The sequence below is a fragment of the Dasypus novemcinctus genome, chromosome 21 (genome assembly GCF_030445035.2).
Source record: "Dasypus novemcinctus isolate mDasNov1 chromosome 21, mDasNov1.1.hap2, whole genome shotgun sequence".
Lineage (NCBI taxonomy): Eukaryota > Metazoa > Chordata > Mammalia > Cingulata > Dasypodidae > Dasypus > Dasypus novemcinctus.
Genome location: NC_080693.1, coordinates 64,410,368 through 64,433,207, shown reverse-complemented (window position 1 = coordinate 64,433,207; position 22,840 = coordinate 64,410,368). Strand labels below are relative to the sequence as shown.

General features: G+C 38.4%; 1 protein-coding gene across 1 annotated transcript in view; it reads left to right on the top strand.

Annotated features, from left to right (window-relative positions):
* LOC101432116 (leucine-rich repeat-containing protein 37A-like) overlaps nucleotides 1-22,840 on the top strand; it is a 47,937-nt gene that overhangs the window by 12,839 nt on the left and 12,258 nt on the right. The window contains exons 3-7 of the mRNA XM_058284415.2: nucleotides 7,643-7,714; nucleotides 10,330-10,410; nucleotides 16,256-16,327; nucleotides 16,914-16,988; nucleotides 22,405-22,523. Of these exons, the coding sequence (XP_058140398.1) occupies nucleotides 7,643-7,714; nucleotides 10,330-10,410; nucleotides 16,256-16,327; nucleotides 16,914-16,988; nucleotides 22,405-22,523 (419 nt within the window). The remainder of the gene's footprint in view (nucleotides 1-7,642; nucleotides 7,715-10,329; nucleotides 10,411-16,255; nucleotides 16,328-16,913; nucleotides 16,989-22,404; nucleotides 22,524-22,840) is intronic.

The window sequence follows — 22,840 nt, the reverse complement described above, 5'->3', positions numbered from 1 at the left end:
GAAAATATCTGTGATTTCTAATGGTGACAAAATAAACTATATGCTAATCTACTGTATTGCCTACATTCGTAGTGGAAGAAAATGTTAAATTTTTGTTAGAGGTTTGTGAAAATAGAGATGTAATTTTTTTTCCCCGTCAAAGTTCACTCTCTGAATTCTACCCATTCTATTCATCGACCTCTGCCCTAAAGGGCTGATCCACAAATGGAAGTTACATGCACATTTTTTTTTCATTTATTCATGAAAGTACATTTTCTGGGAAAAGGGTCCATAGCTTTTATGAAATTCGTACAGGGTTCTTATATCATAAAAGAGTGAGTCACAAATGTAGGGGAGAAGAAAGACATTTTGTTTCCTGCAAAGCTGTACTTATTCTCCTGAGTGTTAATAAATGATGATTTTTAAAATAAAAGTGTAGCTGACACTTCACTCATTCAACATTTATGGCACATCTGTTCTGGGTGCTGAGGATCCAGGGCAGGATCAAACTGTATATCCCCACTCTCAAGGAGTTTACAAATATATATAATAGACAAATAAGTATATAAATACAAAAGATAGATGATATAATGTCCAGGACTGATCATCGCTATGGAGAGCTAGAAAGCAGGTGAAGGAGGATAAATCAATTTGGAAATAGCCATATATAGTTAAGTACAAAAACGAAACACTGAGCCCTCTTAATTTCCTATAACTTACAGAGGTGGGAAGAAGGATAATTCGGTTAAGAATGAATATTTTTGGCGGCGGACTTGGCCCAGTGGTTAGGGTGACCATCTACCACATGGGAGGTCTGCTGTTCAAACCCCGGGCCTCCTTGACCCGTGTGGAGCTGGCCCATGCACAGTGCTGATGCGCGCAAGGAGTGCCCTGCCACGCAGGGGTGTCCCTGCATAGGGGAGCTCCACGCGCAAGGAGTGCGCCCCATAAGGAGAGCTGCCCAGCGCGAAGGAAAGTTCAACCTGTCCAGGAATGGCACCACACACATGGAGAGCTGACACTACAAGATGACACAACAAAAAGGGACACAGATTCCCGTGCCACTGACAACAACAGAAGCAGCCAAAGAACAACACACAGCAAATAGACACAGAAAACAGACAACAGGGGCGGGGAGAGAGAAGGGAAGGAAGAAAAAAAAGAATGAATATTTTGAAATTCAGAGGATTTCCTTGGTGAAAGGAAACCTGGTCAGAAGTTAAACATGGCAGTTTCTTAAATTTTTTTTCTTATTTCCCCCCAAACCCCCTTCCATTGTCTGCTCTCAGAGTCCATTCACTATGTGTTCTACTGTTTCTGTTGTATTCTCATTAGGTCGCTCCGGGAACCCATCCTCAGACCTTCAGGAATGGGAGAGAGGTGACCATTCTCTTGCTCCACCTCAGCTCCCAAGTTCGCTGTGTCTCATAGTGTCCCTTCTCTGTGTCTCTTTTTTTGTTGCTTCATCTTGCTGCGTCAGCTCTCCGTGTGGGTGGCACCACTCCTAGACAGTCTGCTCTCCTGCGCAGGGCTGCACTCCTCATGTGGGGGGCCGCTCCTTGCACAGGGGCATCCCTGTGCAGGGTAACACTCCTTGCACGTGGCAGCACTCAATGTGGGCCAGCTCACACCACGTGCCAGGAGGCCCTGGATATCGAACCCTGGATCTCCTATATGGTAGGCGGAAGCTCTATCCATTGAGCCATATCCACTTCCTTGTTTCTTAAATTTTAATTCAAGCCTGGTTTTGATATTTTTATACTTTGAGAACATTTTATACCTGGGTTTAATTGATTCCTTATTGTTTTTAAATTTTTGCTTAAATCAAAAAATGAATATTTGGAGTTCAACAGATTGTGGTACTTCATTCCAGTTGGTTCCTTATTTGAAGCTCCTTTTTGGGGATATTTTGGTGTCTGATGCACTTTTCAGTCTAAACGTTCCTTCTAGGTATAATTTCATAACATTATTTTTAAAAATTTTATTAACCTGTCATTCAAACAACTTCACACAAACACACACACAAACCCCATTAATTTAAAATACAGCAGGAGAGGGTGGGGAAAATGGGAATCCCCTCTATTTTTTATGTAACAGTTACATAATCTAAAGTTTCTTTAAAAGTTAAAAAAATAAAAAATACATTAATAATGAGACGGTTAGGCTATTGTTTCAACTTGGTCATGTAATTGTGCCCAGTTGTTTGGTCAAGCAAGCACTGGGCTAACTGTAATACAAGGGCATTTATGGACTTTAGTCACCATTGACTTGACTCAGTGATAAATCATAGATAGCTGGTTATAATTACATCAGTCAGGGACTGCCATCAGCAATGAGTGATGCTTAACCCAATCAGTCGAATGCCTTAAAAAGGGAAGTGACTCCAGCATTGAGAGAATTTCCCAGCTCATCCTTGGACAGCCAACATCTCCCAGAACTCGTCAAGAACCTTCACTGGGCTTTCATTGGGGCCCCTGGTTGCAGCCTGCCTGCGGAACCTGGACTTGTGCATGCCCACGGCTGTGTGAGAGACTCTTATAGAGTCGCATACTATTGACAGATACCCCTTGTTGATTCTGTTTCCCTAGAGAACCTTGACTAATACAATTGATTATTTTAATTAAATACATTCTCTTTAGTTTTTTCCATGCCCCAACATGCTATTCAAATTCTTTAACCAAACATTCTGAAATGAGCACCAGACGACCAGAGAAGACACTGGCCATAAACAGCTAAGGATCAACTCTGCTCTTCTCTGCCCTTATTGACTCCTTATCAGTGTTAATAGTTTGTAAACTTAGTAGTAGTATAAACAAGTTTCATTTTTTGTCTTAATTTTTTTCATTTTACTGTCATATCCTGTGACCTTTTGTGTGTCACCTCTTTTAGTTTGTTTCCTGTCTGCTAAAACAAATACCATGCAAGGGGTTGACTTAAACAAGGGGAATTTATTGGCTCACAGTTTTGAGGCTAAGAGAAGTCACAAATCGAAGCATCATCAAAGCAGTGCTTTCTCCCAGAGGACTGTGGTATTCTGAGGCTGGCGGCCAGTCATCCTTGGCCCTTGGCTTTTCTCTCACAGGGCAATGCACATGTTGGCTTCTTTGGGTTCTGTTGGCTTCTGGCTTCTCCCTGTGCCTTTTTATTTGTCTGAATTTCATTCTGCTTGTAAAGGACTCCAGTAATAGGATTCAGACCCATCCTGATTCAGTTGGTGACACCTTAACCGAAGTAATGTCATCAGAGTTCCCATTTACAATTAGTTCATACCTTTAGAAATGGATTAAGATGAAGAATATGTTTTTCTGGGGTATAGAGCTCCAAGCCACCACATCATCTATAGTGTCCACTTACAGCTTTTGTCATGTGATGTAGAGGGTTGGAGTTTTTTTTCCAAATTTTACAGTTATGAAGATTACTATAAACATCATTGTTCATACTTTTTCCTTTCTGCATCATTTCCATGAAAATATGAGACCATTAACTCCTTGAGGTGAGAAGGTGAATCAATCCCAGCATCGCCGGTTGACCGTTCCCCTTGCACACATATTCTGACCATCACTACTATTCCTTCTAATGTAGTGACTTTCAAACTGAGGTCAGGGTCTCTGATGCATCCTCAGGACTCCAAGAGTTTTTTTTAATGAGAATTTAAAATCTTCCATTTTTATTTTAACAATAATTGTTAAATGTATGTACCCACATTCTGGATGAGCTGAGCCATCTTATAAGAGAATGCCCTTGATTTCAGTGGCATAGTTTCCAGGTAGTAAAATTTAAATTATCATAAACTATGAGAAAAGAATTGAGATGAGATTAATGTAAATATGTTGCCAACAGACACGGTGAAGGAAGCCAGAATGTTTCAAATATCAAAGGATACAGAACTTGATGCAAATAGTTTCACAAAACAACATAGCATGTTCTCAGATCCTAGATAACTTTTACTGGTCCTGCCAGCAAGGAAAGCGCAACAGAGATCTACCTTTAACATCCTGTAGGGTTTCTTCTATACTCCTGGCTCTCTGCCACTCCCTTGGCTCACTGTTTAGGAGATGCTGGCTATGTGACTGCCTGGTCGTCAGGTTCAGGAAATGCTCCCAGCCTATCCCTGGCCTTTACTTTGATACTCGGTGAAGCAGTGGACATAACATTCCTCTGCAGACCCTGGCATCAGGCTAATCTAGGGACCATTCCTGTTCCCTTCTGCTGCATTCTGCAGAAATCATTGGCTGGATCTGACAGTTTTCTAGCTTATTCTTTACCTGGCCTTTCTGCTGTTCATATGGTGAGACTTTTGTTTCAATGATAATACTTTCCATTTGTGTCATCTTTAGTTGATTATTTTTAATGGGTGTAATATCTACTCACATTTCTCTAAGGATATTAATTCTGCTTATTCTAAAGTCCTCTTGTGCTTTCTCTGTTAACTCTAATTCCTTGTCTGTTATAAACTCTTGTTTGAGTGTCTCATCTGCCCATAATGGACTAGGCTTTCCCAAGTTGTTTGGTCACTCCTGAGTGTACTTCCTCTTTGTAGTTGATATTCTGCTGCTTCTGTTTTCCAGCTCTAGAAGTGAGGGGAAATGAGCTGCTGGGGCTTGTAATCCAGCTGGCTTTCCCCTGAGAATCTTCCCTTTTGGAAGAGGGATGTAGAGTTGATGTGCCATCTGCTGCTCTTCTTACAGTACCCCAACCAATTACCCTGTAGGTGGTCCCAGGTCATTTCTGGTAGGGGAGCCTTTGTGAAGCTACTCCCATGCCCTGCAGAGCTGAGGCTGGGATTTTTTAATTATATCTTTTCTGTCACTCTTGAAGATTTGGTGGATTTTTTGGGCGTAGAGACTTTGGGATGTTTTTAATCTGCCAATTTGAAATAGCACAAATTCTTAGGAAAACTTTGTATCCCTATTATATCCTAAAGAGACTTGAGGCAAATGTGTACTAAGATGCAAGTACAAGATTGAGTAAATAAATGGGTGTAGTCATACAGTGACTATTATAAAGCATCACTGTCCCGTAGAAATATAATGTAAGGCCATATGTGGAACCTTAAATTTTCTAATAGTCACTTAAAAACTCAAGGTAAAATGAAACTGGTGAAGTAAATGTTAATATATTTTATTTAACCCTTATATCCAAAATATTATCATTTCAACATGTAATCAATATAAATATTATTAATGAGATAGTCCACGTTCTTTTGGGGGGGGGTGGCAGGGGTTAAACCTGGGACTTGGTATGTGGGAAGCCAGAGCTCAACCACTGAGCCACATTTGCTCCCCTGAGTTGGTTTTTCGCATTTTTTTAAAAGATTTATTTTATTTATTTCTCTTCCCTTCCTGTGTTGTCTGCTCTCTGTCCATTCACTGTGTGTTCTTCTGCCTCTGCTTGGATTATCTGGCAGTGCTGGGAAAGTTTGTCTCTTTTTTCTTGTTGTTGCATCATCTTGCTGATGACACCTCTCCCTGTGTGCAGTGCCACTCCTGGGCAGGCTGAGCTTTTATCATGCGCAGTGGCTCTCCTTGTGGGGCACACTCCTTGCATGAGGGCACCCCTATGCAGGGGCACCCCTACATGGCAGGGCACTCCATGCCCACCACAGCACTGCACATGGGCCAGTTTACACGTGGGCCAGGAGGCCCTGGGGATCGAACCCTGGACCCTCCATATGGTAGATGGACACTCTATCAGTTGACCCACATCCGCTTCGCTTGTTTTGTTTTTTGGTGAGTTCGGCCAGTACTTTATTAAGGTAGAGAGGGAAGAGAAATGAGAGAAAATAACAGATCATGGGTCCCAGGTAGAGAAGAAGGCTGAAAAGTGATAAAGCATGCTGGTTTACAGATTATAATTCCCCATTATAGATTATAAATGCCCAGGTTTTACTTGCATGGCAACCATGGCAGGGTAAAAACAACGAGAGCAGAGCACAGAAGGCAAGAACAGGGGCCCAAGGACAAGAGGGCTTTTCTTTTGTTTTGCTTGTTGTTTGTTTTTGTTTTTGCAGGAGGCACCAGAGACCAAACCCAGGACCCTCCCATCAGGGAGGCGGGCACTCAACCACTTGTGCTACTTCCGGTCCCTCTACATTCTTTTTTTTTTTTTTTAAGATTTATTTATTATTTATTTAAGTTACCCCCTCCGCTGGTTGTCTGTTCTTGGTGTCTATTTGCTGCGTCTTGTTTCTTTGTCCACTTCTGTTATCGTCAGTGGCACGGGAAGTGTGGGCGGCGCCATTCCTGGGCAGGCTGCTCTTTCTTTTCACACTGGGCGGCTCTCCTCACTGGCGCACTCCTTGTGCGTGGGGCTCCCCCACGCGGGGGACACCCTTGCGTGGCACGGCACTCCTTGGGCGCATTAGCACTCCACATGGGCCAGGTCCACACGGGTCAAGGAGGCCCGGGGTTTGAACCGCGGACCTCCCATGTGGTAGACGGATGCCCTAACCACTGGGCCAAGTCCGTTTCCCTCTACGTTCTTTATTACATTGTTTTCAAAGTATCCATAATATTACCATTACTCTGTGTAATCAATATAAAAATATTAATGATAGAGTTTACATTCTTTTTTCCATGTTGTCTTTGAAATCATCATTTGTTTGCTAAATTTTCATCATAAAACTTCTGTATTTATTGACATTTCATAAAATTTATAGTTGAAAAAGTAGCATTGCATATCCAAGTTATTCCAAACCTACTCAGAGGTTTTCCAATAACTGAATTATCAGTGTTTTAATTTAAATTTTAAAATAATTAAAATAAATAAGATTAAAAGTTCCATTCCTTAGCTACATTAAGCACTCAATAGCCACATGTGTCTAGTGCTTACCTTATTGGACATTCAGCATTAAGGCACTGAAGTGAACCAACCTCAGCTATACTTGCAGCAACATTATTTTACAAACATTTTGTTGAGAGAAAATAATACGTTCCATTGCAAGTCAATGTACTCAACATTATTGAGATAGAAAATAATGCATATAATACAATTCCATTTATTTAAAGTTCAAAAGGCAGAACTAAACTCTGTTGTTTATTATTGACACTTAATAGGTAAAACTATATTTTAAAAACAAGGAAATAAAAAATCAGGATTGTGATTACTTCCAGGGGTCAGAGAAAGGGTTGTGACTAGAAAGGGGCACCCTGGGAGCACTGTAAGTATTAAACCTAACATTTATGTTATATGCAGTCTATGCACATCTTAGTTCTCAAAAAAAGTTTTAATGGGGAAAAAAGTCAGATGGCTTCGCTTGCAGCCCTAACATAGCTCCACATTGGACTTCTACGATGAGGTGTGAGGAAAGAAAGGAGGAAATGGCAGTTCTGCAGATCTTGGTGCCACCCAGAGTTGCATTCTAACAGGGGCTTTGTAATGTAGAGTGCTAGGCATTAACTACAGGATTTGGCGGGAAGCGCAGGTGGAGTAAGTGTGTTTTTCACAGGTGGAGGGAGGAGCACCGAGGGGGACCCAAAGGAGGGCATGAGAAGAAAGGGTTGAATAAAAACAGAGCAGAGATCGCATCCCTAAATTAAATAAGAACTAGGATATTTAGGTGGCAACATTACCCAGGTTTCCCCCGTATATGGGAGTTAGTGCTGTGCAGCAAATAGTTATAGTTTGCATTTTAATCCAGAAATAAAACCTTTTCATTTTCCAGAATTCTCAGTGACAATAATTTGAGCGAATTACATAAGGATTCATTTGAAGGCCTGCTATCCCTCCAATATTTGTAAGGTAGTTAGTTAATCATACATTATCCATATAATGAATAAGGGGTGTGAATTCGATAATCTCTAAAATTTCTTCCAGCAATAAAATCCTACAGTTCTGTAAATCTATAGGGTCCCAGTCCATCTCTAGCACTCAATACCTCCTTTGCATTTTCAATTTTCAATTTTAATTATATAGACAGGATACAAATAGAAGGAAATTTCAGTTGTAGAGGGAAATTGGTAAGGAGATCTGAGTAATTCTAGACACCCATATGAACCTTCATTTATAAGTCCATATAACATGTTTATATTCAGTCTATGGCCCACAGAGCAAATCTGGTACATGCTCTATCTTTATAAAGTCTGTAAGCTAAGAATGGTTTTTATATTTTTAAAGAGTTATAAAAGAAAAAAGAAAAGTAAGAAAAGAGACCATATATGGCCTGCAAAGCCTACCGTATTTACTATCTGGTTTTTATAGAAAATGTTTGAAAAAGTTGGTTTAGTAGAATGAGAGGAATTAAGGTTAACCTCAGATTTTGCTTAAATGACAAGAAAATACAGAACACATACTTAATTTAAATGCCATTAACCCAGAATTTTTGATAGTTTAATCTGAATTAAATCAACATTTAAATATTAAATATTTACTTAAGCAGATGAATTATGTAAACAATGTTATCAAGAGCATATTTAGTTACCAAGAGAACGGGCTGATGTTAAGGATTTCAATGCAGGAATTGTTATACTGTATAACAAACTGATGTTTAAAATGACAGTTAAATGGTATAGCTAGAAATGTTTCACTAAGTAAGCCTATCAGAAATGCTCCTAACTGCTAATTACAAAATAAAAATCTCTATAGCCCCGTTGCTAAGGAGGGAACACCTGCCTAGCAATTTATATCTATTCAGAGGTAAGGAGAGACGATGAGCTTTGCTATAAATGTGTGATTTTTATCTTTGTGCAGTCCAGAACTGTATGTTATTAATCCTTATTAAACAATTCATGATACTCTTAAGCAAATAAATTCCTTTGCAAATTTGGAAGGCTAAGGGAAGGCGGGTGTGAAGAACCGCCCAGGACACTAAAGAGAGTCCTCTGAGTCGGCAAGCCTTTCGGGCTTAGGGGACTCCCACGATCGCGCTGGTCTTCTTGGGCACCTCCAGCATCTGGGCAAGTGAGACAACTGCTCAATGTAGCGCGGCTTTCATTGCTTCTACTTTGTAAGCTAATTGTTTCACATTGGCATATTTATTCTCATTCATTAGAAAAAGCCAACCAATGAAAATGTTTTTAAAAATCACGCTGCATTATGCCCCAGTGTTGGAGGTAAAAGACGAGTAAGACAGGGTTCCCACCCTTCTAGGAAATCACGGTCTCGCAGGGGATACAAACACCTAAGTCAACAGGCCCTAATGAAGAACAAGCAGAGGTGCAGACGATGGCGCCATGAAGTCATAAAACTACATTCCTAAAAGAAAAGTCATTGTCCTTGTACTTACTCCCCAGCTATTTACTCATTTCATGAATATATGAGTTTGCTTTATGTCCATGTCTTAGTTTTAAACATGGCAGGCAATGCAAATGAGCAAAACCTAGTCCATCCTTTCAAGGAGTTCATAATCTAGAATTTAATGAGACTACAAAAGTTCATCTAATCAATTCCCTTACTCTCAGGAAAGATCTATCAAGATCTATAGCTGTATATTTTATTTATTAAGATCAGAAGATGAAACTTTAGGAGAGGTGGGGAGAGTATTAAGAGCCCTAGAAGGATCAGGTAACAATTGCTAAGGTTTAGAGTTTAGACAAATACTACTGATTCCATATTATCCCTCTAAACTCCAACATTTGTTCTTACTAATTAGATATCTAATAGCTAATTGAGGCAATATTTTCCTTTTGCTTCTCCTAGAGATTTATCCTCCAATAAAATACAGTCTATTGAAAGACGCACATTTGAGCCACTACCCTTTTTGCAGTTTGTATAAGTTACAAATATAACTTCATTATATTTGGAATTTTTATAAAAATTGATTATGAATCTCTTTGCTATTCATTTTGAAATGTGATTAAAATTTGTAGTGAAAAGCTACTAAAATTATATAGCAAATCCTTTTAATCTCTGGCAAAGATTGGCATTATTACAAAGATCGGAGTGAATCATTCTAGAGCAGTGGTTCTCAGCCTGAACAATTTTGCACCTAAGGGACATTTGGCAATGTCTGGAGACATTTTTGATTGTTACACTTGTGAGGGTACTACTGGCCCTCTATTGGACAGAGGCCAGACATCCTGCTACACATCCTGCAATGCATAGTAGAACCGGTACAACAAAGAATTCTCCAGCCCAAAATGTCAATAGTGCCAAGATTGAGAAATAAATAAAGAGAAATACTTACTACAAGTGTTTATTGAGCATTTACAGTTTTGTACCTAAGGTACCATATGTGCAAATCAGAATGTATAAATCATAAGTAAATATCTTACACAGCAATATTATGGAGGTAGTCTTGAGGTTATCTTGCATCATATAAAAATTAGAATCACTGCCAAAGGATGAATGTTCTGAAAAGAATGTATTTTTTTCTTTTGTTGCTGTCTTTTTTTTTTTTTTTTTTTTTTGTAGAAATCTTGGTTGCAATTTACTCACAGAACTCAGCTTTGGAACATTTCAGGCCTGGCATGGAATGCAGTTTTTACACAAGTTGTAAGTGAAGTAGAAGATGGATACATGTAAAAAGATGGTTTATGTATAAAAACATAGTATCATTAGCCGGGTGTAAGTAAGCCCAATACAAACACTCTGAAAAGTATGTCTTAAGATCCTATTTATTTTTTTCCAAACTGAGGAAACTAAGGTACAAAAAGGCCAGAAGACTCATCTGATTCATGCCTTCCTTTCCCTGGTATTGATCTTTGCCATGGGCAATAAAAGTCACCAAGCAAGTAGCACTCAAATTAACATTGCCATGGGAATCCCAATGATGACATTCAGATGTGTGAATGTCCTCGAAATTCCACTTTTTACTTTAACCTTGATTCTGGCTCACATGCAAAATTTCTAACTGCATAAATATATGTGATATATAACTGCAAAGAACAAAGCTTGGCACAAAGTCCTCCAGGAGCAAAAGATCAGGGTTCTCCTTGGCCATCAACTTCTTTCAGATGGTAAAACAAAGCAAATTCCTCAAAACTTGCAACAGAGCACTTCTCTCCCTAATCACCCAGAACATTTTTTCAAAAAGTATATACCTTTGTAGTTATGAATTATCTGTAGACAATAGGAATCTTTGATGCATGGAGAAAGATGGTGCTTATGTTCAGCTATGGTGTGAAAACTTTCGTAAAGAAAGTATTTTGCTTTGGCCTTTTCCAAGTACTTTCTTTCCTGACTCCTCTTCAAACCAGATGTGTGGGTTGTATACCCTTTCAGCTTCAAAGTTCTTTGATTTTTCTGTCACACAAGTAAATCATAATGGCCATGTTCAATTTAAAAGGGGGTTTTAAACTAAAGGTGAAAATCCTCTTCCTCTAAACGTGACTTTGGAAAAAACTGTCTACCTGTCTTGTGGTTCAGAAACCCAGCTTTCCAGCTTCACACAGTTCCTTTCAGCTTAGATGGAGGTGCCCAGGGTGCATCTGGAAGGCCCATCTGCAGCTGCCTTCCCCTCACTTCTTTAATTTGCTGGTGTCTGACTTGGGGAAAGACAACTTGAGGGTCCATTTATCTTTTGCCAGCACACCAGAGAGCAGGATCATTAGGTTCCCCCCACCAAGAAGCTTTAGTAGCTTCAGTACAGATGTCTTAAACTCACCAACCTTTACCAACTATTTTATAGCACTGAGAATCCCTCAAAGAATCCAAGTTTCATTATAGTTGTATGGGCAGCACAAGGGAAAAAAAGCATGGAATCACAATTGATAAAATTTAATGAATTCATTCAAAAATATTCACCAAGCACTGTGCCCAATGTGTGCCAGGCACTGTACTAAGTATTGGGGCTACAAAGAGGAATAGGACAAAGACTTTATCCCCAAGAAACTTTCAGGTTGGAGGGAGGAGATGGATGTTGATGGGAAACCATAGGAGAGCCCTGCTAGGATCCATGCGGCAGGGAAACAGAGTAAGGGATGACAAAGGAGGGAATGGGTGGGGGCGGGGGTAGTAAAGATTCATGCAAGAGTGGCCATCTTGGGTTTCTGTGTTCATCTTAAGCAACAGAAAGAGGCATTTGCTAAATATAATGAGAGAATTAGAGCTAGCCGGTACAGGAAATAAATTAACACTCGTGTCATGTGATTTGAACCAAGCTATAGCCCTAAAACTAATTCATAGCTACTTTCAAAAGATTGAAATAATGGTCCCAATACACCATGTGTATGTTGGGGCTCCTTTGTTTTTGGTCAAATTTTTCTAACGGACAAAACTAATTTGCTTCAGGAAATGTTTTCCGTAGGTGAGACATGAGTCTTACTGTATCACTTTCCAAAGGCAGTTGCCAAGAGAAGATGGTTCCGCTTGAGTTGTCATTTTATGACCTATATGACACAGTACTGGGGTATTTATAAGTTAAAACAATATATGCCCTGCATTTAAAAAATTGATAAAAAGATCCCAGCTGAGGTGGATTTATCATGAACTGAATGACATTTAAGCTGCAGGGCCCCTGACTTGCATAGGGTCCTTCCAAGGTCCTAGGAGGTGACCCTAGCAATTGTTGTTTTCATAATTCTGCACTTTTTATTAGAAAGGATTTCACAGAATTAGATAAACTGCAGATCCCTTAAAAGCCAGATTCACCCCTGGGTGCCAGGTAATTATAACCCAGTAAATGTCTTAAATGAAGCCTAGATGTTATTTACAAACACCGATGGAATAAATTGGAAGTGTGGTTAAGAGTCATTCTTTTTTTTTTTTTAAGATTTATTTTTATTTATTTATCTCTCCTTCGCCCCCTACCCCGCAGTTGTCTGCTCTCTGTGTCCATCTGCTGTGTGTTCTTCTGTGTCTGCTTCTATGCTTGTCAGCGGCACCAGGAATCTGTGCCTCTTTTTGTTGTTAATGTTTTCCATCAGACTTAAGAAGTTTTTTTTCTTTGGCCCTTACTCTCCTCTGGGGCTCCTATTATGAGTATGTTAACATCTTAATGATGTCCCACAGGCCCTGGGCTCTGTTCATTTCTGTCCATTCTTTTTATCTTTCTTTTCTCAGACTGCTTAATCTCAGTGACCTATCTTCAAGTTTACTGATTCTTTCTTCTGCCTGTGCAAATCTGCTATTGATCTCTAGTAAATTTTTCATTTCAGCTGAATTTTTCAACTCCAGAATTTCTACTTGATTCTTTTTTATATAAATTATATCTCCTTATTGACATTTTTAATTTGATGAAACATCATTCTCTTGCTTTCCCTTAGTTTTCTGAAATGGCTTCTTTGATCTCTTTGATGTAAATAGCTGGTTAAAGTCCTTGTCTTAAGACCAATGTCTAGGCATCCTCAGGACACTTTCTGTTGATTGCTTTTTCCCTTGTGTATGGACCAATGTTTCATTGCATGTCTCATAAATTTTCATTGAAAATGGGACATTTAAAATAATACAATGAAAAAATAAAAAATAACAAAAAATAATATAATAAAATGTAGCAGCTCTGGAAATCAGATTCTCTCCTCTCCCAGTTTTGATGTTGCTTCTTGTTGTAATAGTTGTTTAGTGACTTTTCTGAACTAATTTTTTAAAGTCTGTATTATTTGCTGTGTAGGGCAATTGCTATTTTTATTCTGTTATCTTAGTGACCAGCTAGTGATTGAACTGAGATTTCCTAATAAATCTCCCAGTCTTGTCAAGGGGCTCTGTATGTTTGTTGAGGCTTGCCTTCAACCGTAGCCTGACAGTTTACAACTCTCCCTTAACCTTTGTCCCCTGCTCCCACCCTGCCTTTCGCTTCCTTATACTTTGCCCGCCTGTTCCTCGTAACCTCCCTGTATTATGGCCCTTCTCAGCAGCAGTTTGTGCTGCTGCCTCCCTCTGCCCCTCCTCCCAGCCACTGTTATCTTCCCCCTCCCAGCCGATCGCTGTTCTCCCCGCCTCATTTCAACCGCCCTCATCCCGTATCCGCCCCGGCACAACCTCGGAAACAACCCCCTCTGCCATAAATGGCTTACGTCATAAACCGCAGGTCCGCCCTTGCCTCTGCAGCCAATCCTCAGCTGCCCCATGGACATGCCCCTCCCACAACCTCCCCGCCTCCATGACACTATAAAACCCCATGTACTTCCCGAATAAAATCAGACCTGCACATAGACCTCGTCTCCGTGGTTTTTCCTCCATCGAACCGCGCGTCCCCCAAGCCTTGAGCCGCCCGCTGCCGCCCCGGTCAGGCCGTGGCGTAGGCCCGATCCCCGGCAGCGACTCGCCTGCAGTGACCCGCCTGCAGTGCCGCAGCGGAGGCCAACAAACCTTCACTTACTGCTTGCACGGTGTCTCAGAGTTAAAGCTTAGGACCTTCTCAAGTGTTCCCTGAGCATGTTCAAAGCCCTTCTGGATTGAAAATGATGGCCTTCTAGATTCTGAGGAGTATGTCCCAGGCTTTCAAATCTCCCATGGATCTCTAATTCCTTGGCTTTTCCTTTTTATGCTTTTCAGGTAGGCTATTGTTTGCCCTATTATCCATTGTCTTAGGCAGCTATGTTGTGAAAACATTTACCTATAATTATTTCTTTACAAATCACTCCCTGGGGAGGGGCTTTTAACACTACTCAGCTACCAGTTAGGTCAAATAAAGACAAGCCTTTCTATTGGAGTCTTGGAAGGATTCACCAGACAGGTTAATTAATGACAATTCTTTGGGAATTAGGCTTTGAAAGAGCTCCATCTACATTCTGCTTCCTCTAGTGCCAGGCACGTGGACATTCATTTTTCAAGGTTACTGCTGAGTTGGAGAGCCGGGAATGAGTCTAGGGAAAGTTAAAACACCACAAAACTCACTGTCCTTATGGAAATTCCACCATTTTCTTGATTCAGCGTTCCCAGTATTGCTTCAAACTTTTATGTTTCCAGAGTTCTGAAAGAGTCAATTGTATTTTTGCCCGTTTTTCATTGCATTTATGGAGGGGTGAATTTCAGAATATTCTGTCATTTTCACTGACATCACCTACATTATGGTTTTAAACTTCTAAAGTCTCAGTGACCATGGACAAATTAAATATTTAATTGTGGGAGATAATTAGGGAAAATAAATCAAAAGAGAAAATGTAATCATCGTGAGTATCTCCCCAATGTGTAGATGAAGTTTTAACAGGTATTTCTACCTGTTAAACCTTAACTCGAAGTTAAGGTTAAAGGAACAGCTATTTTAAACCTTATTTTCTTCATACAGGTTTAAGCACAGGCTTTGGAGTCAAATACCAGCTCTGCTTCTTACTAGCTTGGTGACCTAGGACAAGTTATATAAATCCTCTGTGCCTCAGTTTCCTCATCTGTAAAATGGGGTAATAGTAAAATATATTACATAAGGTTATTGTAAGGGTTAAATGTGAATGATGAGTACAATGCCTGGTAGTCCAGTAGATATTAGCTGTAATAATTACTATTTTTATGATGTTCTGCAAAAGTACCTTAATGATTCTTTAGTAGAGATCATCTAAAGGTATGTTTTCTTTTCATTTCTGCTTTGTTCTTTAAGAACGGAGAAGAAAAGCTATTTTAGGATTTGAAATAAACATTTGTGTAAAAATAAATTTATTTCTTTTAATGATATATATAAATAAAATGCTTTGAATTTACTCAACAAACACTTTTTTATAAATACCTAGCAAACATCAGGCACTATGACAGGTACAGAGATGATAGTGACAATAAAGTGTGGTCCCTGCCCTCAAGGAACTGACAGTCTAGGAAACTGACAAGTTAACGGGTAATAACATGCAATGTAACAAGGGCTTTGATGAGAATTCATATGAGACTATGTGATGGGAGCTACGGCTTTCACCAGTTCCTCTTCTTAGATGTATCTCTTCTTTGGCTCCAGAGCCAAAGAATTAATTGGTCCTTTTTTGTCTTCAGTTGAGTGGATTAAACCTTGAAAGTTTTTAAGTTCTAAAGATTGAAAGGGGAAAGCATCTTGAATTATGGAGGACACTAGAAATAGTATTTCCTGTGACAGGGGTTTCCTTCCAGCATAGTCACTTCTAGGGTTGTCAACCTGAAAAATCCTTTGGCATATTCTTTCTATACTATCCATCTTTCTTCTTTTTTTCCTCTTTCTCTTCTCCACTTTATATTCTAAAGACCTGGGTAGTTCCCAAAGGAAGAATGTTTTGTGGATTCTAAGGGTGATTTGTAGGTAAAGACAGAAAATGAATTTTTTTTAGGAGGTACTGGGGATTGAACCTGGGACCTTGTACATGGGAAGCAGGCACTCAACCACTGAGCTACACCTGCTCCCTGAATTTGTTTTTTTACCTTTAAGCTCCATACCAAAAATATGAACATAAACTTTCATGAAAGTAATTGAAAATGCAGATAATTTAAATTCCATTGCATTTTTCAGAACTCTCAGTCATAATCCTCTGACAACTGTGGAAGATTCATATCTTTTTAAATTGCCAGCATTAAAATATTTGTAAGGATTGCAAAAATCTCTTGAGTCATGAGATGATTTCTGTTCTTTTACTTTCATCATAGAGTAAGTATTTTACTAAATAAGTATTTATGCTAAAAAGTCATAATTTTAATTTTAATTGGCTTATTGAAAAAAGTTATTGTCAGTGAAGATGATTAAAAAAGGATGTATAATGGGCAAGACAGCTAGCAGGGGAAGAGAGCAGTGTTGAAGAACATGTGTGAATGTGGTACATGTAGATATATATGTGAATATTGTTTATCCTGGAATGCAGAGATGAATAAGGTATACCTTATTACAAAGAAGTAAAGAATTGAGAGGTGAATGCAGTATGAGAATGACAAGTAGGAAAATGGTAAAAGACTGTAGGTTCAGTGCCAAGGTCATTGATTTGATTATGCAAATAAACTTATATTTCTTCAATAAGAACTCTCTGGAATTGTTTTTTATGACATATAAACTCTTAAGCTGGCTTATTTTGCAGAGAAGCCAAAGTTGAAGTTATCTCATGACTTACTATCTTTTTAAGTACAGAATACTTGTGTTTTGGGGGTCATATTGTAAATGTTTGCGCTTTCTCCTTCAGAGACATGGGAAGAACACAAGTGTCATTTACAACAATTGAGAACATCCTCATGATGACCCTTGCATTGGAAAAATTGTAAGCCATTTGTTCTTAGATTTATTTTCATGTAGTTTTCTTATGTTTGTTTTTATTATTGTCCATGTCAAGTTTATTGTGGTAAAATTTACATAAAATAATAGTCACATTTTAAAAATGCACAATTTTATGACTTGACAAATGTATAGTTATGTAACCATCACTGCAGTCAAGATACAGACTATTCCATTCACCCTGAAAAGATCTCTCATGCCTCCTTGTGGTCAATCCCTTCCTCCTACCACCAGCCCTGGTTAACCATCCATCTCATTTCTGTCCCTGTGGTTTTGCTTTTGCCAGAAAGTCTTACATATAGTATGCAGCCTTTTGTGTTTGCTTTTTTTCACTTAGCATAATCCTTTTGATAGTCCTCCATGGTGTTGCATATATCAATAGTTCATTGCTTTTTATTGCTGAGTACTATTCCAGTTGTATGAATATACTATGATTTGTTTATCTATGTATCAGTTGAACATTTGGGTTGTTTCCAGTTTGGGGGGCCATTATGAATAAAACTGCTAAAAACACATACAAGTTATTGTGTGACCATATGCTTTCATTTCTTGGGAGTAAATATCTGGGAGTGGATTGCTGTGTCATGTGCCGAGTGCATATTTCATTTGTTAGAAACTGCTAAACTGTTTTCCAAATTGGCTGTTCCATTTTGCATTCCCGACAGCACTGTATGAGAGAAGTATTTGCTCCACATAGTCATCTGATCTTTATATTTCAGTCTTTTTTCTTAAAAAAATTTCATCCTTCCTAGTAGGTGTGTCACAGTATAGCACCTTGGTTTTAATTTGCATTTCTCTAATGGCTGATGTTAACTGTCTACTCAGGTGCTTTTTTACCATCCTTATCTTCCTTAATGAAGTGACTGTCCAAAACTGTTGCCAATTTTTACTAGGATACCTTATCTTAATATTAAGTTGTAAAGGGGCTTTATATATTCTGTATATAAGTTCTTTCTCTCAGATATGTGTTTTGTAGATATTTTCTCCCAGGCTGTGGCTCTTCTTGTCATTTTCATTCTCTTAAAAGTATTTTTGAAGAATAGACGTTTTAAATTATTAACTCTAATTTAGCCTTTTTTTTTTCTTACGCAGTTTGTTTTTTGTGTGTGTCTTATCTACTAAATCTTTGTCTAACCCAAGGTTACAAAGATTTTTCTCCTATATTTTCTTCAGAATTTATATAGTTGTATAGCTCTTTGTCCCAATAATGTAATTTCTATTATAACACCTTCTTTAGGGATAATTGACCTACAAGAGTTGATTTTGACATATGTGTACAGCTTGAGGCATCATCAAAATCAAAATAATAAACATATCCATCACCTTAAAAGTGTACTCAAATCACTTTTTAATTCCTCCCTCCAGCCCCTCTTTGTGCCTCTCATTCCTCATGAAACCACTGATCTACTTTCCATTACTGTAAATTGGTTTGTGTTTTCTAGAATTTTATATAATTCCTCTTTTTTTTTCTTACTGACTTTTTTAACTCAGCATGATTGTTTTGGCAGCCATCCGTGTAGTTTTGTGAATCAGTAGTTCATTTACTTTTATTGCTGAATAGTGTTCCATTATATAGATACACCAAACTTTATCTGTTTACCTGTTGATAGACATTTGGGTTGTTTCTAGTTTTTGTCTATTACAAATAAAGTTTCTATGAACCTTTCTCTCAGGTAAATACCCAGAAGTGGAACGACTAGATCACATGGTAGGAGTATGTTTGACTTTTTAAGAAACTGTCAAACTATTTTCCAAAGACGTGTACCATTTTACATCCCTGTTGGCAGTTTATAAGCTCCATTTTCTCCAGATCTTTTCCAACTCCTGCGATCCTTCATCTTTTTAATTTTAGATAATCTAATAGGTGTATAGTTGTATCACATTGTAACTAATTTGCAACTCCCTAAAAGATTAATGGTTTTGAGCATCTTTTCATGTGCTTACTTGACATTTTTTTGTCTTCAAGTCTTTTGCCTATGTTTTAATTGGAGTTTTTTTTTTAAGATTTATTTTTTATTTACTTCTCTCCCCTTCCCCCACCCCCTGTTGTCTGTTCTTCTGTGTCCATTTGCTGTGTGTTCTTCTGTGTCTGCTTGCATTCTCAGCAAGACCAGGAATCTATGCATCTTTTTATTGCATCATCTTGCTGTGTCAGCTCTCCCTGTGTGCGACACCACTCCTGAGGAAATGTGCTTTTTTTTCATGCAGAGCGGTTCAGCGTGGGGTGCACTCCTTGTGTGTGGGGCTCCCCTACGCGGGGACACCCCTGCATGGCACAGCACTCCTTGTACACCCAGTGCCGCATATGGGCAAGCTCACCACACGGGCCAGAAGGCCCTAGGTTCAAACCCTGGACCTCCTATATGGTGAGCGAATGCTCTATCAGTTGAGCCACATCTGTTTCCCTTAATATGAGTTTTGAGAGTTCTTTATATATTCTGGAAAAAAGTTTTTTTTCTGATATGTAGTTTACAAATATTTTCTCCCATTTCTTTGGCTTTTTTTTTCATTCTTTCAACAGTAGAAGTTCTTAATTCTGATGATGTCCAATTTATTATTATTTTTTCTATAATGGATCATGCTTTTGGTGTTTGCATAACTCAAGGTTACAATGGTTTTCTCCTATGGCGTTCATTGCACTGTCTTGGATTTGTGGGTTTATGGTTTTAATCAAATTTGGAAAAGTTTTGATTATTATCTTATCAAATATTCTTATGTGTTCTCTCACAGGTTTCCGGTACATTCGTGTTAGGCTCTTGAAGTTGTTGCATAACTTAGTGATAATTCTGGGGTTTTTTAAATTGTTGCTTTGTTTCTCTTTGTTTTTCATTTTGGGTAGTTTGCACTGCTATGCCTTCAAGTTCACTGATCTTTTCTTCTATAATATCTAATCTGTCATTAATCCTATCCCATGTAGTTTTCCTTTAGACACTGTAATTTTTAATTTCTGAAAGTTCATTTTAGGTCTGTTTTAATAACTAGAATATAGGTCACCAGAAAATAGAAAGAGGTTAGAGAATGGAAAGCTGAGGGTTAATCTGTGCAGAAATGATAAAAAAAAAAAAAAAGGTCGTTAATCATTGGAAATTAATAGAAAAAGTGAAAACATGTCATAGTGTTTGTAATTAGCAGTGCTATTTTATGGGTATGAGAGTGGTTGAAAGGGAAAGTCTAAAGTCATGTATATAACTAGAAGGAAAGCTAAAAAATATGATGCCGGACTGTATAGCATAGAGAAAACTCATGTGAAATATGAATATGGGTAACATTCCATATATAAGACTGTTTTTCTTTGAAACTGAACAAATGTATGTTAATGTTACAAGATATTAATATCAGGCAAAAATACAACCAAAGCAAACTGTGGAGGTAGTATATAGTAATATATTAATAATTTTTCAGTCAGGGTTAAGAAAAAAAAAAGAAAATACACTAAAGAAAAGTAACTTGATACCAGGTACTACATATTGCTTGACTCCATTAATACAAATAAGCTAATGAGACAGAAACAGAATAGCGGCTATTTAAAACAGGGGAAGCATAAAGAGATTGAGAGGGGATGAGTTTTGGTTTATTTGTTTTTTGTTTGTTATTATTATTGGAAAAATGAAAATGCTCTAATAATGATTAAAGTGATATATGCACAATTATGCGATTATGCCACATACCATTGATTGTACCCTTTGGATGGATTGTGTGCTTTATTAATATACACCAATAATATGGATTTATCTAAAAGCAGAAGTTCAGTTTGGATCTGTTTTATATCCCTGATGCCTCTGTTTAACAAGTCCAATCTATAATCTAGATTTTTTAACATATGGACTATAATGACCATAACTGTTTAATGTACTTGTCTGCTAATTTTAACATTTGTGTCAGTTCTATATTGATTTTGATTGATTGCTTTTTCTCCAAATTATAGGCCATATTTACCTACTTCTTAGCATACCTGATCATTCTTTATTTGATGCCAGATGTGTATTTTTCTTTGTTGGGTGCTCTACATCTTTTATATTCTTATAAATATACTCGAGCTTGGTCTTGGGTGAAGTTAAGATACGTGGAAACAATTTTATCCTTTCACATCTAGCTTTTTAATTTTTTTTTACTTTTTATTTTCAGATCTAGCTTTTAAGATTTGTTAGGTGGGGCCACAGAGTAGCCTTTAGTCTAGAACTCATTATTCCCTTCAAAAGAGGCAAGATCTTTCTGAGTACCCAGTGTGCCATGAATCATGAGGTTTTCCAGTCTGGCTTGCATGATATCCAGTTACTCTTTTCTCTAGTCCTTTTGGGTGCTTCTTTTCCTGGCCTCCAGTAGCTTTATCGCACACATGCCCTGATCAGTATGTCACTGAATATTTAAGAGATCGCTCTACGTATCTCCAGAGTTCTTTCTCTGTGCAGCTTTTTTCTCTCTAGAACTCTACATTGCAAGCTCTAGTCACCCTAGTTTTCCTGGACTATTGGCTCCATTTCCTCAGTCAGGGAGTACACTAGTCTCTACCAGAGTTTCTCCTTCATGCACCCTGGCCTGGAAAGTCTCTCAAAGCATTAAGCTAGGGCAATCATAGGGCTCACTTCCTTTATATCCCATCTCTTGAGAATTGCTGTCCTTCATTGCCTGATGTCCAATGCCATGTAAACCATTGTTTCATATATTCTGTTTGTGTGTTTTTTTTAAGTGCTTCAAGTGGGAGGTTAAATCCAGTCTCTGTTACTCTGTGTTGGAGTAGTCCTTGTATGTTTATTTATCCAACGGCTTTCTTCCATAAGAAGAGCTCCTCATCCCTCTTCTGGGTCTCATTATGAATTCATGGATTCTTCTTTATGTTACACCATAATATCATCACTATTCTTTCAAATGCTTAAATTGTCCAGATTTGGCCACTGAGATCACTGTTATCTCTATTATTGTTTAGTCACATAATATGTATTAAGGTAAGCTAAACAGATTTTTATGCCCATAATGTTTTCCATATTTACCACTCACAACCCGGAATTTAAAAAGGGACTCCAGAAGTTGGAGGCGTAGTCAGACTCTGCTTTGATGTCCACCCCTTCCTGTGTACGCTCAACCCACAGTGAGACTTTTACACTGAAAGGAAATACTTCTGAATTACACTACAGATCATTATAAGCCCGATTCTAATCCCTACCGCCCTTATTCTACGTATAGGATTCCCCCTGCCATTCTACCCTTCTGTTGTGCTGTCCTCCTTCCTATTTATTTACCACATATTTAAGATCAGCAATTTACCAACTGTTCCCCACTCAACTCTCCAGGCCATATGCCCAAGAACCCCTTCTTGCCCAGCCCTGTAGGCCGTGGCCTGCCACTTCTCCCTACTCAAGGAACCCCTTTACCATTAGTTTAATTCTCCTTGTTTCTGTTTATAGGATTTTACCGAGTCATATGTCCTGCTGTCTCTGCCAATTTAAAAATAATATAGAGGTTATCTGCAAGACAGTCAAGCTGCGTTGCGACAGTGAATGTGTGACAAATACAACACGTTGTGGTGAGTCTGAATTGCCTAATGACAGATTTTTAAACTAAAGATGTAAATGCTTTATATTTATTCAGTCAAACGTTCAGAGCTCAACTCCTTCAATCTGTAAAATTACTCTTTCTGAAGGTCATATTCCCAGGCTGGTTGAGAGTAAACTAAAAATATAACTAATGCACATACATGAAGGAACAAGACAAACTATTGGGAAGGGGAAACAAATTAACAATAGGTCACATACTGTCATACCATGCTCTCTGTTTGGTGCTTTGCCCCAAAATGATAACCTATTCATATAGTGTGTTACAGTTTGTAAACTGATGTCATAT